Here is a 16,046-nt window from a genome sequence, read left to right on the forward strand (position 1 = left end):
GAATTTGCTCTGTGTGCAAGTTAGTTGTTGTGTTTTTTTTCCCATTACAAGAATGATAGACTTGGATGAACCACTATTTGCTATAAAATCTAGATTCATTCCAGTCACTGATTCCACATTCCTTTCATGCGGTTGTCTGAGAGTCAAATAGTCTGGTTGAGCAGGAGCCAAAGTTTTTTAAACCCAATAGTCATTGTGTCAGAGTTGTACAACACTGAAACGGACCCTTCAGTCCAACACGTCTGCGCTGACTAGATATTCCTGAACTAGTCTAGTCCCATTTGACAATATTTGGCTCATATCCCTTTAAACCTTTCCTGTTCATGTATCCATCCAGATGCCTATAAATGTTGTAATTGTACCCGTCTCCTTCTCTACCTTTGGCTGCTTGCTCCATACACACACCAGAGTTTAAAAATGTGGTGCTGGAAAAACACAGCAGGCCAGGCAGCATCCGAGGAGCAGGAGAATCGACGTTTCGGGCATAAGCCCTTCTTCAGGAATGAGGCTGGTTTCCCAAGCAGGCTGAGATAAAATGTAGTGGGGATGGAATTTGGGCGAGGGGCGCTAGGAATACAATAGGTGGAAGGAGGTGAGGGTGATAGGCCGGAGAGGGGTTGGGGGCGGAGAGGTCGGGAAGAAGATTGCAGGTCAAGAGGGCAGTGCTGAATCAGAGGGTTGGGACTGAGATAAGGTGGGGGGGAGGGGAAATGAGGAATCTGGAGGAATCTACAATCATCCCGTGTGGTTGGAGGGTTCCGAGGCGGAAGATGAGGTGCTCTTCCTCCAGGCGTCGTGTGGCCAGGGTCTGGCGATGGAGGAAGCCAAGGACCTGCATGTCATTGGCGGAGTGGGAGGGGGAGTTAGTGTTCAGCCACATGGCGGTTGGGTTGGTTGGTGCAGGTGTCCCAGAGGTGTTCCCTGAAACGTTCCGCAAGTAGGCGGCCTGTCTCCCCAGTGTAGAGGAGACCACATCGGGTGCAGCGGATACAGTAAATGATGTGTGTGGAGGTGCAGGTGAATTTGCGACGGATATAGAAGGATCCATTGGGGCCTTGGGGGGAGGTGTGGGCGCAAGCTTTGCACTTGCGGTTGCAGGGGTAGGTGCCGGGAGTAGAGGTTGGGTTGGTGGGGGTGTGGATTCGACGAGCGAATTGTGGAGGGAGTGGTCTCTCCTGAATGCTGATAGGGTTGGAGAGGGAAATATACCCCTGGTGGTGGGGTCTGTCTGGAGGTGGCGGAAATGACGGAGGATGATACTCCTGCGCCGCAATCCCATATTCCCAATTCCTCCGCCACATCTGCTCCCAGGAGAACCAATTCCACTACTGAAATCCCATATTCCCAATGCCTCCGCCGCATCTGCTCCCAGGAGGACCAATTCCACTACCGAACAACTCAAATGGTCTCCTTCTTCAAAGACTGCAATTTCCCCTCCGACGTGGTCGACGACGCTCTCCACCGCATCTCCTCCACTTCCCGCTCCTCCGCCCTTGAACCCCGCCCCTCCAATCGCCACCAGGACAGAACCCCACTGGTCCTCACCTTCCACCCCACCAACCTCCGGATACAGCGTATCATCCTCCGTCATTTCCGCCACCTCCACACAGACCCCACCACCAGGGATATATTTCCCTATCAGCATTCAGGAGAGACCACTCCCTCTGCGACTCCCTCATCAAGTCCACACCCCCCACCAACCTAACCTCCACTCCCAGCACCTTCCCCTGCAACCGCAAGAAGTGCAAAACTTGTGCCCACACCTCCCCCCAAAGCCCTAGTGGATCCTTCGATATCCGTCGTAAATTCACCTGCACCTCCACACACACCATTTACTGTATCTGCTGCACCCGATGTAGTCTCCTCTACGTTGGGGAGACGTTCCGCAAGTAGGCAGCCTGTTTCAGGGAACACCCGCACCAACCGCCCTGTGGCTGAACACTAACTCCCCCTCCCACTCCGCCAATGACATGCAGGTCCTTGGCCTCCTCCATCGCCAGACCCTGGCCACACGACGCCTGGAGGAAGAGCACCTCATCTTCCGCCTAGGAACCCTCCAACCACACAGGATGAATGTAGATTTCTCCAGCTTCCTCATTTCCCCTCCCCCCACCTTATCTCAGTCCCAACCCTCTGATTCAGCACTGCCCTCTTGACCTGCAATCTTCTTCCCGACCTCTCCGCCCCCAACCCCTCTCTGGCCTATCACCCTCACCCTCACCTCCTTCCACCTATCGTATTCTCAGTGCCCCCCCCCCCTACCTTTTATCTCAGCTTGGCACACCAGCCTCATTCCTGAAGAAGGGCTTATGCCCGAAACGTCGATTCTCTTGCTCCTCGGATGCTGCCTGGCCTGCTGTGTTTTTCCAGCACCACATTCTTCAACTCTGGTACTCCAGCATCTGCAGTCCTCACTCTTTCCCATACACACACCAGTCTGGTCCCTTTTTAAATCTTTGCCCTCTCACATTAAACGTGTGCTGTCTAGTTTTGATTCCCTCCTCTTTGCTATTCACCCTACCCATGCCTATCATCAGGGATAGCAAAGATGATTCTGCATAGGAGTGAGAGTAACAGGGTAGTTGTTATGGGGGGCTTTAGCTTTCCAAATATTGGCTGGAAATATTGTAGTTTGAGTACTTTAGATGGGTCAGTTTTTGTCCAATGTGTGCAGAAGGGTTTCCTGACACAGTATGTAGACAAGCCAACAAAGGCAAGGCCACTTTGGATTTGGTACTGGATAATGAACTAGGCCAGGTGTTAGATTTGGAGGTAGGTAAGCACTTTGGTGATAGAGACCAGAATTCAATTATGTTTACTTTAGCAATGGAAAGGAATAAGAATAAACCAGAGGGCAAAAGCTACAGCTGAGGGAAAGGCAATTACGATGCGATTAGACAAAATTTAGGAGGCATAGGCTGGGGAAGGAAACTGCAATGGATGGGCACAATAGAAATGCGGAGCTTATTCAAGGAATAGTTATTGTGTGTCCTTGATCAGTATGTACCTGTCAGGCAGGGAGGAAGTAGTCGAGCAAGGGAGCCATGGTTTACTAAAAAAATTGAATCTCTTGTCAAGAGGAGTTAGGGCACTTGAGACCTGAAAGCTAGCCAGCAAAGACCTGAAGAGAGAGCCAGGACGGCGCATGAAAAGTTGTTGGCAGATAGGATCAGAGAAAACCCTAAAGCTTTCTACGGTATATCAGGAATAAAAGAATGACTAAGGTAAGATTAGGGCCAGTCAAGCGCAGTAGTGGGAACTCCAAGTGTGCGAATTCCAAGGAGATAGGAGAAGCGCTAAATGAATGTATTTCATCTGTATTGACAATGGAAAAAGACGGTGTCGAGGAGAATACTGGGATACAGGCTATTAGACTAGACGGGATTGAAGTTCACAAGGAGAAGGTGTTAGCAATTCTGGAAAGTGTGAAAATAGCTAAGTCCCCTGGGCCAGATGGGATTTATCCAAGGATTCTCTGGGAAGCCAGGGAGGAGATTGCAGAACCATTGGCTTTGATCTTTGTCGTTATTGTCTCTAGGAATTGTGCCAGAAGACTGGAGGAGAGCAAGTGTCCCCTTGCTCAAGAAGGGTAATTATAGACCTGGTAATTATCGACCATTGAGCCTTACTTTGGTTGTGGGTAACATGTTGGAAAAGGTTACAAGAGAGAAGATTTATAATCGTAGAGAAAGGAATACGTTGATTAGGGATAATCAACACTGTTTTGTGAAGGGTAGCTCGTGCCCCACAAACCCTATATGGTGACCAAACAGGTGGCTGAGGGTAAAGCAGTTGATGTGCTCAATATGGATTTGTAAAGTATTTGGTAAGGTTCCCCACACTAGGCTATTGCACAAAATATGGAGGTGTGGGATTGAGGGTGATTTGGCGGTTTGGATCAGAAATTGGCTAGCTGAAAGAAAGCACAGGATGGTGGTTGATGGGACATGTTCATCCTGGAGTTCAGTTACAAGTGATGTTCTACAAGGATGTGTTTTGGGGCCACTCGTCATTTTTATAAATGACCTGGATGAGGGCGTAGAAGGATGGGTACACTTGTGGGTGACAGTAAGGTCTGTGGAGTTGTGGATCGCGTTGAAGAATGTTGTAGGTTACAGAGGGACATAAGCTGCAGCATTGGACTGAGAGGTGGCAAATGGAGTTTAGTGCAGAAAAATGAGGTGATTCACTTTGGAAAGAGCAACAGGAATGCAGAGTACTGGGCTTATGATAAGATTCTTGGGAGTGTAAATGAGCGGAGAGATCTGTGTCCTTGTGCATTAATGTCTGAAAGTTGCCACTCAGGTTGATTGGTTTGTTAAGAAGGCAGACAGCATGTTAGTTTTTATTGGTAGAGGGATTGAGTTTGAGAGCCACAAGGTCATGCTGCAGCTGTGCAAAATTCTAGTGCAGCCACACTTGGAGTATTATGTGCAGTTCTGGTCACTGCACTATAGGAAAGATGTGAAAACTTTGGAAAGGGTTCAGAGGAGATTTACTAGGATGTTGCCTGGTATGGAAAGAACGTCTTATGAAGAAAAGCTGAGGGACTTGAGGCTGTTTTCATTAGAGAGAAGATTGAGAGGTGGCTTAATTGAGATGTATAAGATAATTGGAGGGTTAGATAGGTTGGACAGTGAGAGCCTTTTTCCTCGGGTGGTGATGGCTGGCACGAGGGGCCGTTGCTTTAAATTGTGGGGTGATGGATATAGGACAGATGTCCGAGGTAGTTTCTTTACTCTGAGAGTAGTAAGGGTATGGAACGCACAACCTGCAACAGTTGTAGATTCTCCAACTTTTTATGGGCATTGAAATGGTAATTGGATAAATAAATGGATGAAAATTGAATAGTGTAGGTTAGATGGGCTTCAGATTGGTTTCCCGGGTCAGTGCAACATCAAGGGCCGAAGGGCTTGTACTGCGCTGTAATGTTCTGTGTTCTCATGATTTTATAAACATCTGTATACGGTCACCTCGACATCCAGTGCTACAGGGGGACAAAAAGCACCAGCCTATTTAGCGCCTCCCTATCGCTTAAACCCTCCAACCCTGACAGCATCGTTGTAAATCTTTTCAGAACCCTTTCAAATTTAACATCTTTCCAAAGTCATGGAGACCAGAATTGAACATAAGTTCAGTGCCCTTGTTCTCCAGCCTATCTATTGCTGGAACATATTCACAACGTTCTCACTTAACGTTTAAAACTTTCGCTGAGTTATAGATTCATAGAGTCATAGAGATGTACAGCATGGAAACAGACCCTTCGGTCTAACCCGTCCATGCCGGCCAGATATCCCAAACCCATCTAGTCCCACCTGCCAGCACCTGGTCCATATCCCTCCATACCCATCCAAATGCCTCTTAAATGTTGCAGTTGTACTAGCCTCCACCACCACTTCCTCTGGCAGCTCATTCCATATACATACCACCCTCTGCGTGAAAAAGTTGCCCCTTGGGTCTCTTTTATATCTTTCCCCTCTCACCCTAAACCTATGCCCTCTAGTTCTGGACTCCCCGATTCCAGGAAAAAGATTTTGTCTATTTACCCTATCCATGTCCCTCATAATTTTGTAAACCTCTATAAGGTCACCCCTCAGCCTCCGATGCTCCAGAGAAAACAGCCCCAGCCTGTTCAGCCTCTCCCTATCGCTCAAATCCTCCTATCATGGCAATATCCTCGCCAATCTTTTCTGAACCCTTTCAAGTTTCACAACATCTTTCTGATAGGAAGGAGACCAGAATTGCATGAAATATTCTAACAGTGGCCTAACCAATGTCCTGTACAGCCGCAACATGACCTCCCAACTCCTGTACTCAATACTCTGACTAATAAAGAAAAGCATACCAAACGCCGCCTTCACTATCCTATCTACCTGCAACTCCACTTTCAAGGAGCTATGAACCTGCACTCCAAGGTCTCTTTGTTCAGCAACACTCCCTTGGACCTTACCATTAGGTGTATAGGTCCTGCTAAGATTTGCTTTCCCAAAATGCAGCATCTCTCATTTATCTGAATTAAACTCCATCTGCCATTTCTCAGCCCATTGGCCCATCTGGTCAAGATCCTGTTGTAATCTGAGGTAACCCTCTTTGCTGTCCCCTACATCTCCAATTTTGTTCTCCTATCTATCCTCTGCTCCACAAAACATCATCAGAAGTTCTGTTGCTTGTCTTCTGTGTCAAATTCTGTTTTCCCAATATGGGCCCAGCAAAAGCAGGTGGGACTAGTTAGTTTGAGAACATGATTGGCGTGGACTGATTGGACTGTGCCTTACTTAGTTATATTGGCTCCTGGTTACCCAAATGGCTTGGTTAAAATTCTCCTTCTCTTGTTCAAATTAGCTTGTACTCTCACCTCCCCCTTTCTGCATTCTAATTACTCTTGCTTAAAGACCTTCTGTTCAACTGTTTGCATTTTGCACATTACAGTGAATTGATGGCTATCCGCATGTTGTGGAATTTCTCCCACAAAACCACATGACCTTTTTAACAGCGCCTTCTTTTTAGGTGACCCAACTCCTCAAAAGAAGCTTTTAACTTTATTAAGTCCTAATATATCTTTTGCTGATTGCTTACTTTTTCCCCATGTTTCTGAAGCACTTAGGAACATTTTGAGTTGTGTGAATGCAATTATTTGTTTCAGTCCATCAGTATGGTTTATTGAATTATTAATCTGGCCCAATTAAAATGTTGTTGTTTCTTCATATACTCTGAGTCAGGAGCACTGCCAGAGATGCAATGACATTTCACTTGAAATAGAGAAAATGTCTACGGCAAAAACCACTTGCTTCAGAATAACAAATAGAACCAAAGAGAGAATTTTTTCTCTATACCGTCCCAAATTATTATTTCCTTCAGTTAAATGATTGTGTATTCAATGTTCTTTATTTTCATATTGAGAAGTGTTCATGCACACAACTGAACAGCTTTTTCTCCCCATCACCACCAAATCTCCCATTTTTTTAATGCCTATTAACCACTACCTGAAAGTCACCTGTGTTCCCAGTTGAATATTTTGCATGCAAAGCCTATTAATTGGAATGCAATTTGACGAAAGGTGTTGAATGTTCTTCTCATCACTACTTAAATTGGAATCAGGTGATTCTGCTTGTGCTTTTAATAGTGGTTTAGATTTTGTGGGGGTCACTTTTGTGCAGCAGTTGTCTCCACCCTGGACTTGGAGACCCAGGTTCAAGTTCCACCTGCCCCAAAGTTGTTAGTACCATCTCTGAACCGGTTTATTGGAAAAATAGGCTAATTTTTTAAAAAAGTTGAGATTGTGAGAGCTAGTGTGGTAGTGTTCCTTCCTCTGAGCCAGGAGACTCTGGTTTAAGTCCCACCTGCTCCGGAAGTATGTCACAACCTCCCTGAAGAGATTAGTTTAAAGAAAACCAATTTCCATTACGTACAGTGGCAGTATCCCTACCTCTGGGCCAATGGTGCTGGATTCAAGTCCCACCTGATCCAAATGATTGTCAGGACAAGTCTGAAAAGATGGATTTTTTAAAAAATCTAATTTCCACTGTGAACTTAGCACCCCAATGTTCAAGTTCAGGTTGAAACTATTCACTCAGCAGTTGTAATCAAAATCAAGAAGCATTTTTTCTAAGTAGCAAATAGTGAGTGCTTGTGATTTCTCTTCACAAGTTTACTTTGGGATTGAATAAGCCATAGTCAAAGCACTAGATTAACTTTAAATGAACTGAAGATGCAAAAAATACTCTTCTCGACTATATCAGCCTCTAATTATTAGTGGGTGTATTAATTCTACCCATGTCACTTCAACTGTATCTTTTGGTAGCTGCACTGAATAGTAAGAAATGTTAATATTTTTAGTGTGATATATAGAATAATTTGAACCTACAGTGTTCAATGTGGGAACAACTTCACTGCTAAATTCAGGAAGAAAGTGCAGATTAGTTTGTTTTATAAATCTTATTCTTCCTGAAGAAATTTAACTCATTAGATTTGAGTGACCTTAGTTTTCTAGATTTTGCCCAGTTTGAAAGATTTTTTTTTTAAAAGTTATAAACAAAATATAATTTTAGTTACTCTTTCCTTTCCATGTTTCAGGTGAGCGTGGATCTCTCAGTCATGGTTCTATTGTAGATGGACGGTTTGAAGGGTTTGTCCAGACCCACCAGGGCACTTTCTACGTTGAACCAGCAGAGCGATACATTAAAAACAGAAAGCCACCTTTTCATTCTGTGATCTACCATGAAGATGATATTAGTAAGTATTTTCTTATTTTATGTAAAACTTGTTTGAGGGACAATAATTGTTTTCTTTACCTGTTTTGCAGCACAAAATAGTGGCAACGGTTAAGAAACAAATCTCACTCATTTGCCTAAAAAGGGCCTAAGACTTACGGAGTTAAGGCTGAAGGGCCTAAATTGAGGATTTATTCTCTTAGCTATGGCAGACTAAGGGGTCACAAGTCAGTTTAAAAGATTGTGAAGACTGTCTTTTTACTTTTGTCTATTTTTCAAAGAGAACTGAAATGGGGAAAGACCGGTTTTAAAAACCAAGGATTGCCGCAGCATCAGTGTAGTTTACAAAAGCCAGTAACTTGACACTTAACCATTTGCAAAACTGCTTGATCAAACTGTGGTTGCAAGTGAAGTTTGCTGATGAGGTGGAAATCCAGGTTGGGGGGGCATACAAACAGAGATTCAGCCAGCGACAAGTAGCTGATTAATCTGTGGATGTGCTCAATTATCAATGACAAAGGCCTTCTGTCTACGAACAACTATGGTTTTTGGGTAGCTGGAACACTTCAGGCTGTGAACAAGATATTGAGATGTCATTAAACTCCCACCATCTCAGAAGCTTTCTCTGCAGTTAAAGCCATTTTTAAACTGAGAGAAAAACAGTTTACCTTTCAAAGAACAGTACAGCCCAGGAACAGTCCTTTCGACCCATGGAGCCTGTTCTACCATGTGATGCCTTTCTAAACTGAAAACCTCTTGCCTCTACACGGTCCATATCCTCTCTTCCCTGCCTATTTATGTATCTGTCAAGATGCCTCTTAAATGTTGCTATTCTCTGTGCTTCTACCACTTCCTCTGATCGTGCATACCAGGAACTTAATACGCTGTGATTCTAAAAAAAAAGGAAAACTTGCCCTTTTCATCTCCTTTTAAACTTCCCCCTTTTACCTTCACATATGTCCCTTTGATATTTCTGCCCTGGAAAAAAGACTGCTATCCATTCTATCTATGCAACTCATAATTTTGTAACTTCTGTTAGGGCACCTGTACAAATGAGAACACACCAAGCTTGTCCAATCTCTCCTCATAGTTAATACTCTCCAAAACCAGACAACATCTGCATAAACCTTTTGTCTACCATTTTCAAATCCTTCACAACCTTCTGTTGTGTGGTCGCCAGAACTCCTTCAATTGTTGTAAACTATGACTTTTAATGAATAAGTCATTGTAAATGTCAAATGTCTCTTGCAAACCAGTGAATTCCTCCCAGAGAAAGAAGACCAGTAAGTAGCATTTTGAGATGGATCTGCTGAACAGTGTTCTGTACTTCTTTCCTTCATTTTTACCTCCATACAGAACACGCACGTCGGGTGCCTTTGTATCTGTAAGTATAGTGCAAGGGTGCAGGTGAAGAGCAAATATATCAGATTAGACTTAGCCAGTTAAGTTATATGCTTATGGTTGGTAATTGTTTATCTGCAGATAGTCCATTTACTTGAAATAAATATTAATTCTTAAGTACAGAAACTGGTCCATGCTTTCTATCAGCCTGGGTTTAAAAACCAATAAAATGGGGAATTTGATGACTTGATTGAGCTGTGGACTCCAACACATTGATCCCAATCTCCTTGATAGTTGATCTCCCTGCCTGCCTGCCTATGTTGCCTTGGTGCATACACGTTGATTGTCATGTTGCTCCATGACTGCTGCTTGTGTAAGTTCTGCGATTAGAGAGAAGTGCATACTCTTAACAGGCTATGCTGCCCTATTCTTCCAGTTTGGTTCAGATTGACTATCACTGCAAGATAAACTAAGTTGTGTGATGGCAGTGCAAAAAAATGAATAAGACAAATACTAGGAATTGATGTGTGAAGTCAATATCAAACAGTACTATAAACATAAGAAGAGGCTGTTGAGCATAATCATGTCTTTGCAGATTCTCTGCGAGAACAGATTGGCTAAACGTTCTCTTCTAGGAGAAAGTGAGGACTGCAGATGCTGGAGATCAGAGCTGAAAATGTGTTGCTGGAAAAGCGCAGCAGGTCAGGCAGCATCCAAGGAGCCCTTCAGGAAGGGCTCATGCCCGAAACGTTGATTCTCCTGCTCCTTGGATGCTGCCTTTTCCAGCAACACATTTTCAGCTGTAAACCTTCCCTTCTGTCCATTCTCTGTAGACTTTTTCTTCAGCTGCTTATCTATTGGGTCCATACAATATGAGGGGAAAAGATAAGGGATGGCAGGGTCTGCTGTGCCAACGTCGATATCTGAGCAAAGCAACTGGAGGCTCCAGAAATAAATTGCAACCACAGACGTGACCTTCTATGTCTCCACACTTGAAAGCAACCTGCAATATTTTGGATATTCCAGGGTGCAGATCCAGAGAGCTTACCTGCAGCATTATCAGCAGCAAAGTGACTTCACAAACTGCAAAGTGAAGCTATAATGATGAGTAATGAAGCTGGATCATCTAAGAAGAAACCAAAAATGTGCAACTTCCACACAGAATTGGAAACTGAATATCTATTTGTCATTGTAATTGATAAGAGTATTTGCCTTGTATGTCACCAAAGGGGAATTTGGCGTGACACCACACAGCAATAGATAGTAAATTTAAAGATAGTTTTCCCTTGAACAACATGCTTAAGACCAAGAAAGTTGTTGAGTTAAAAGCTGTTCTGAAAGCTCAACAAATTTTTTTTTTTTTCTAAGCCGACAATAAAAGGTTAGGCCTGTGCTGAAGAATAAATCCAAATTTATCATCTGGCATAACACAATAAATCATTCACAGTTGGCGAAGAAATTAAACAAGCAATGGCTGGCTGCTCACTCTTTTTATTTAAAAAGTTTAAGAGCAATGATGAAATAATAGCAATCTTGAGTGCTTCACTTGGTGCTTCCACAGTAGCAAGGCAAGTGGAACCTTTGAAGACATGTTTTTAAGTAAATACAGCAGGATCTGAAGGACTGTGAATGCTTCTTACTGCACTTTAATGAACACAGCCATGATTCAGCCCAGTTGATTTTTTTTCTGTACATTATTCTTAAGGGCATTGTAAATAAGGAGTATCTTCTCACAGTTTTTTCCTATTGGAGAACAAGAGGTGAGGGTATCCTCAAGAAATTCGTCAAGAACGTGCTTGAGAAAAGCATTCCAATCATGAAACTGATTTCTATCGCAACGGATGATGAAATTGCACGCTATGTTGCATTTTACAGAAATAGTCTGCTTTTCCTGTCTTTTTGCTAATTGTTGTTGTATGTTCTACTAGCAAGCACTTGCAGGTTAAGTTCGGGACTTTTCTCACGTAATGAAAGTTGTTCTTCAGATTGTAAATGCGATTTGAATGAGCACCCTTCGGCACTGCTTGCTTAAATCCTTCCTTGATGCCACTTCTGATGAACTAATCCTTCATGAGAATATAAGATGGTTAAGTCAAATGAAGGTCCAGCAAGATTTATACAATGTCTGTCTGAAATCATCACTTTTTTTCTTCGCTCACTGCACACTTCATTCTTTGAGTTATCAGACAACATGTGTTTGCTCGATATTGGGTTCCTGACAGACATTATGTCAAAACTGAGCGAATGGTATGTGAACTGTCGGGCAAGGACAGAGACTTGGTTTATCTGATCAGGGCTCTGAATGTATCCACAATGAAAATGGGTTTGTGGTCCTCCTGATTTCGGAAATAGTGCAGTAATTCTTAAGTCTGGGTGGAAAAAACCAAAACAAACAAAAAAATGTTCCACCCAGCAATCACCTGTGTGTACCTGCGGATATTATCAGAGAAACTAAACAGGGATTTTAAGCCGCAATTACATGTGATGGACCAAAGGGTCATGTCCCTCAGTACATTCCTTCAAGTAGAAATTGATGTGTTGACTAACAAATTCCATCAGGTATTTGATTTACAAAGCCATAGTAATTATTTGCATCTCAACTCTGTGCAAAATTATATTCAGCTGAAAGTCGCATCCGAGGACAGCCATTTTTTTCATCCTGTGCTGTTCAAGGGAAAGCTTATTTCCTGCACTTATTTCTGTGAGAGAGCGTTTTCCCAAATGAAGATAATGAAATCCAAGTATCTTCCTGCCTCATTTGACTGATTTGTATATGAATATGTCGGAATACAATCCAGCCTTCAAGCACTGGCAGATAATAGTGCAACACGTTACTGCTCTAAGACTTGGTGAGGAGAGGACAAAATGAATAATTATGTATACTTGATATTAGACTTACGTAGCACAAGAAATAAACCATTTATTGTGTTTTCTTCGGGATAGGTCTTAGGTTACAGTTCAAGAAGTGATCTTGTGCTTCAAGAGGTTAGAGAGCACTTGCTGTGGAGCATTGTCTTTTCGACCATCGGTTGTTGGAGTATAAGGAACAGTAGAGTGGCAACTTGGATTATTAAAAGTTGTCCAACCGTCATTCTGCACGGTGGTAGCCAAACTCTTGCCTTCGTCTCCTCTGACTTTTCAGTGTCTTATTGATTTCACTGAGACTTTGGTGCTGAGCACTGCTCTGCTACTTTGAAGTTTATAGCTAATTTTGAAAAATAAATTTCATGGATTGGCTGTGATGTTTGGCAGAAGATGCCTCAGCAATATCCTCTTTTACTTCTGGTTACCATCTGATTTCATTTCCAACGGAAGTCCAGCAATAAACTGACCCACAGTAAGTCAGAGGTAGTGGGCTTGAACTGTAAAGCTTGCATTACTCTCCCAATGAATAAATTGCTTAAGCACTGACCTTACTAGGAAGCATGTTTCTCAGATGCATGGGGCATTTAGAAAATGTTAGTCAAGTGTTCGGAGGCCAACTATTAGTCAGTCAAGGTGTATAAAAAAAAAAATTGATAATATTTCTCCTTTTCACTTTGTCTCTGAAAAGGAAATTGCAGGTTTGATTACACTTTGTAGTAAAGAATACATTATGAGAGATGCTTTCTTTTACATAATGGTCTCATTGAGTTTAGGAGTCGGGAGGTCATGTAGAAGCTCTACTGGACACTGGTTAAGCCACTGTTGGAATATTGTGTGCGCATCTAGTCTCCTTCCTATCGGAAAGATGTGAAACTTGAAAGGGTACAGAAAAGATTTACAAGGATGTTGCCAGGGTTGGAGGATTTGAGCTATAGGGAGAGACTGATTAGGCTGAGGGTGTTTTCCCTGGAGTGTCTGAGGCTGAGAGGGGACCTCGGAGTTTTATAAAATGATGAGGGGCATGGATAGGGTAAATAGATTAGGTCTTTTGCCTGGGGTGGTGCAGTCAAAAACAAGAGGGCATAGGCTTAAGGGAAAGATTTAAATGGAACCTCAGGGGCAATCTTTTCACATGGGTGGTACATGTATGGAATGAGCTGCCAGAGGAAGTGGTGAAGTCTGGTGCAATAACAACATTTGAAAGAACATCTGGATGGATATACAAACAGGAAGGGTTTGGAGGGATGTGGGCCAAATACTGGGAAATGTGACTAGATTAACTTAGGATATTTAAGATGCACTGAACAGTTGAAGATGAATTATGGTTATTGATGATTCATTTTCAAATTGTGCACTTTAATGGTTTTTAAACACAAGATCCATACATTTGTTTCCTGTTTTTAACATTCTACAAGAAAGAAATCCCATATGCTGGAAATACTTCTCAGAGTTTCATGTCATATAAATCAATTAGCCAGCTAAATAGAACAACATAGTTGAAAATATTAATTTGCTACATTAAATACAGCACACTCTGAATCTGCTTTTGTCTTTCACTGACTGCTGAAAGATCAGTATTTAGCAATTCACTCATTGTGTGTGATAAACTTTCATGATTCGTTGTTACTTGTATATCGCAATTCAGAATCTAGTAAGGTTAAGGTTGAGTGTCATTGATTGCAGCTGGTTTTATTCTGTACTTGTCAAAATGGCATTTAATGTATATATGGATTATTCTATCTTTTTTTTCTAAAACAGAAGTTTAGAGGTCTATGTTAACATTTAAACGTGACCTTTTATGAAAAAAGAATTCTGGGCAGCTATCCTGGTATGACATCGTATTTTAACTGCAGTAAATATTTTTTAATAATAATATTGTCTTTGTCTTCAAGTTTCTTTTTGCTCTGAGTAGTATATAATAGATTTTTTGTGAAACCTGTTCTCCTAGTAAGTTAGATGCTGACAGCTTATTAATATTGTCATTGTAGTTGTTTGCTTAACTAACCTTTTGTATTTTGTACTGTCAGAAGTACTGGAATATTTGTCTCAAGATTAGCTTGCTTTCTAAAACTATACCATTGAAGGCTCTATTGCACCACAGAAATAAGCCTACAAACAAAGACTTTGAGAAGGCCATGCTGAGTTTGCAAAACTTGACTGTAATATAGTCCTTTGAGAAAATAAATGATAGAATTATGACATTAATTCTTTATGATATTCTAAAATATCTTGGGCATTCAGTCTTCCGTCTAAAGTACAAAGAAAATCTAAGATTACTTTGTTTCGTGTCTTTGAGGTGTTAACATTTAAAATATCATGTGAATGGAAGCATGAAGTGAGAACTGCGAGAGAAACTCAAGTCTGGCATTATCTTTGGAGAGAGAAACTGAGTTAATGTTTCAAGTCTGCTGTGACTTCACTTAGGAGCTCAAGTTATGAGCAGTCATTTTAATTTGTTTTTATTTCCTCTTCAGATGCTGCCAGACCTGCTGCATTTCTCCAGCATTTTGTGGTTGCTGAAGATTTTTTTTAAATCAGCTTGTATCCACCTACTTCCCTATTCAGCCTTTGCTGTCTGTCAGTCTGCTCCTCCATATCTCCAGTACATGGGAGAACCTGATATATACACATGACGAGCCTCATTGAGAAAATTTAACATGTCACAGTTAACTAAGTGCAGTTCAAAATAAAGCCTGTTTAGATGCAGTAATTTTAAAGGTTCTTAATCAATTTTTGTAAACCAGATGAACGGCAAATACATAAAGTTTGAGAGGTTTTGCTTATTCATTCAGTATAGCTTGGTTCAAATGAGCACTTTATTACAAGAGATTCTCAAGTCATGGCACAGATAGGCAATCCTGCAGCTGTGAGCAAAAATTTAAGATGGTGTTTTCCCTCATTGGTGCCAGGGTCAAGCATGTCTTGAGTGGTTGCAGCATATTGTCATAGGGGAGAGTGAGAAGCCACAGGCTATTGTACACATAGTTAGAGAAAGTTTTGAGGATTTGCAGAATGAGTATAGGCAGTTAGGAAGGAGATTAAAAAGAGAACATCCCAGGTTGTAATCTCTGGATTACTCCTGGAGTCACATGATTGTGAGAATAGAATTAGAAATAGGAAGGTGAGGCAGATTAGTTGCTGGCTCAGGAACTGGTGCAGTGGATAAGGATGTAGATTTTTGAATCCTTGTTATCTCTTCAGGGGCAGAAGAGATCTGTTCTAAAGGGACAGGTTTCACCTGAACTCTAGACGTGTCAATATCCTGGTGGGGAGATTTGCTAGTATTATTTAGGAGCCTTAAACTAGGATGGAGGGGGTGGTTGGTACTAAGTAGTATTGTAAATAGAGAGACAGTTGAGGATGGTTCAGTAGTTGAAAAGAATTACTTAATTAGACAAGGAAGGCAAGAACAAGTCAGAGAATGAAGTTGCTCTGAATAATTAAACTGCTTTCTTTTTCCCAAGGCACGTGGTTTGGCATGTATGGTAGGTAAACTCTGGGCATGGTTGGGAACATGGTACTGGGATATTGTGGATATTATTGAAACATGGCTGAGGGTGGGACAGGACCGGCAGCTCAGTGTTCTGGAGTTTAGATGTTTTGCAAGGATATAAAGGGAGATAAGAGGAG

General features: G+C 42.1%; 1 protein-coding gene across 2 annotated transcripts in view; it reads left to right on the plus strand.

The window, feature by feature from the left end:
* adam10a (ADAM metallopeptidase domain 10a) overlaps positions 1-16,046 on the plus strand; it is a 165,309-nt gene that overhangs the window by 87,062 nt on the left and 62,201 nt on the right. For both annotated transcript variants that reach the window (XM_087981441.1, XM_043677449.2), the window contains one exon: positions 8,074-8,232. In XM_087981441.1, coding sequence (XP_087837567.1) covers positions 8,074-8,232 — 159 coding nt within the window. The remainder of the gene's footprint in view (positions 1-8,073; positions 8,233-16,046) is intronic.

This window comes from Chiloscyllium plagiosum, unplaced genomic scaffold (genome assembly GCF_037043375.1).
Source record: "Chiloscyllium plagiosum isolate Xiang-an unplaced genomic scaffold, Cpla_swu_hap1 HiC_scaffold_39, whole genome shotgun sequence".
NCBI classification, from domain to species: domain Eukaryota; kingdom Metazoa; phylum Chordata; class Chondrichthyes; order Orectolobiformes; family Hemiscylliidae; genus Chiloscyllium; species Chiloscyllium plagiosum.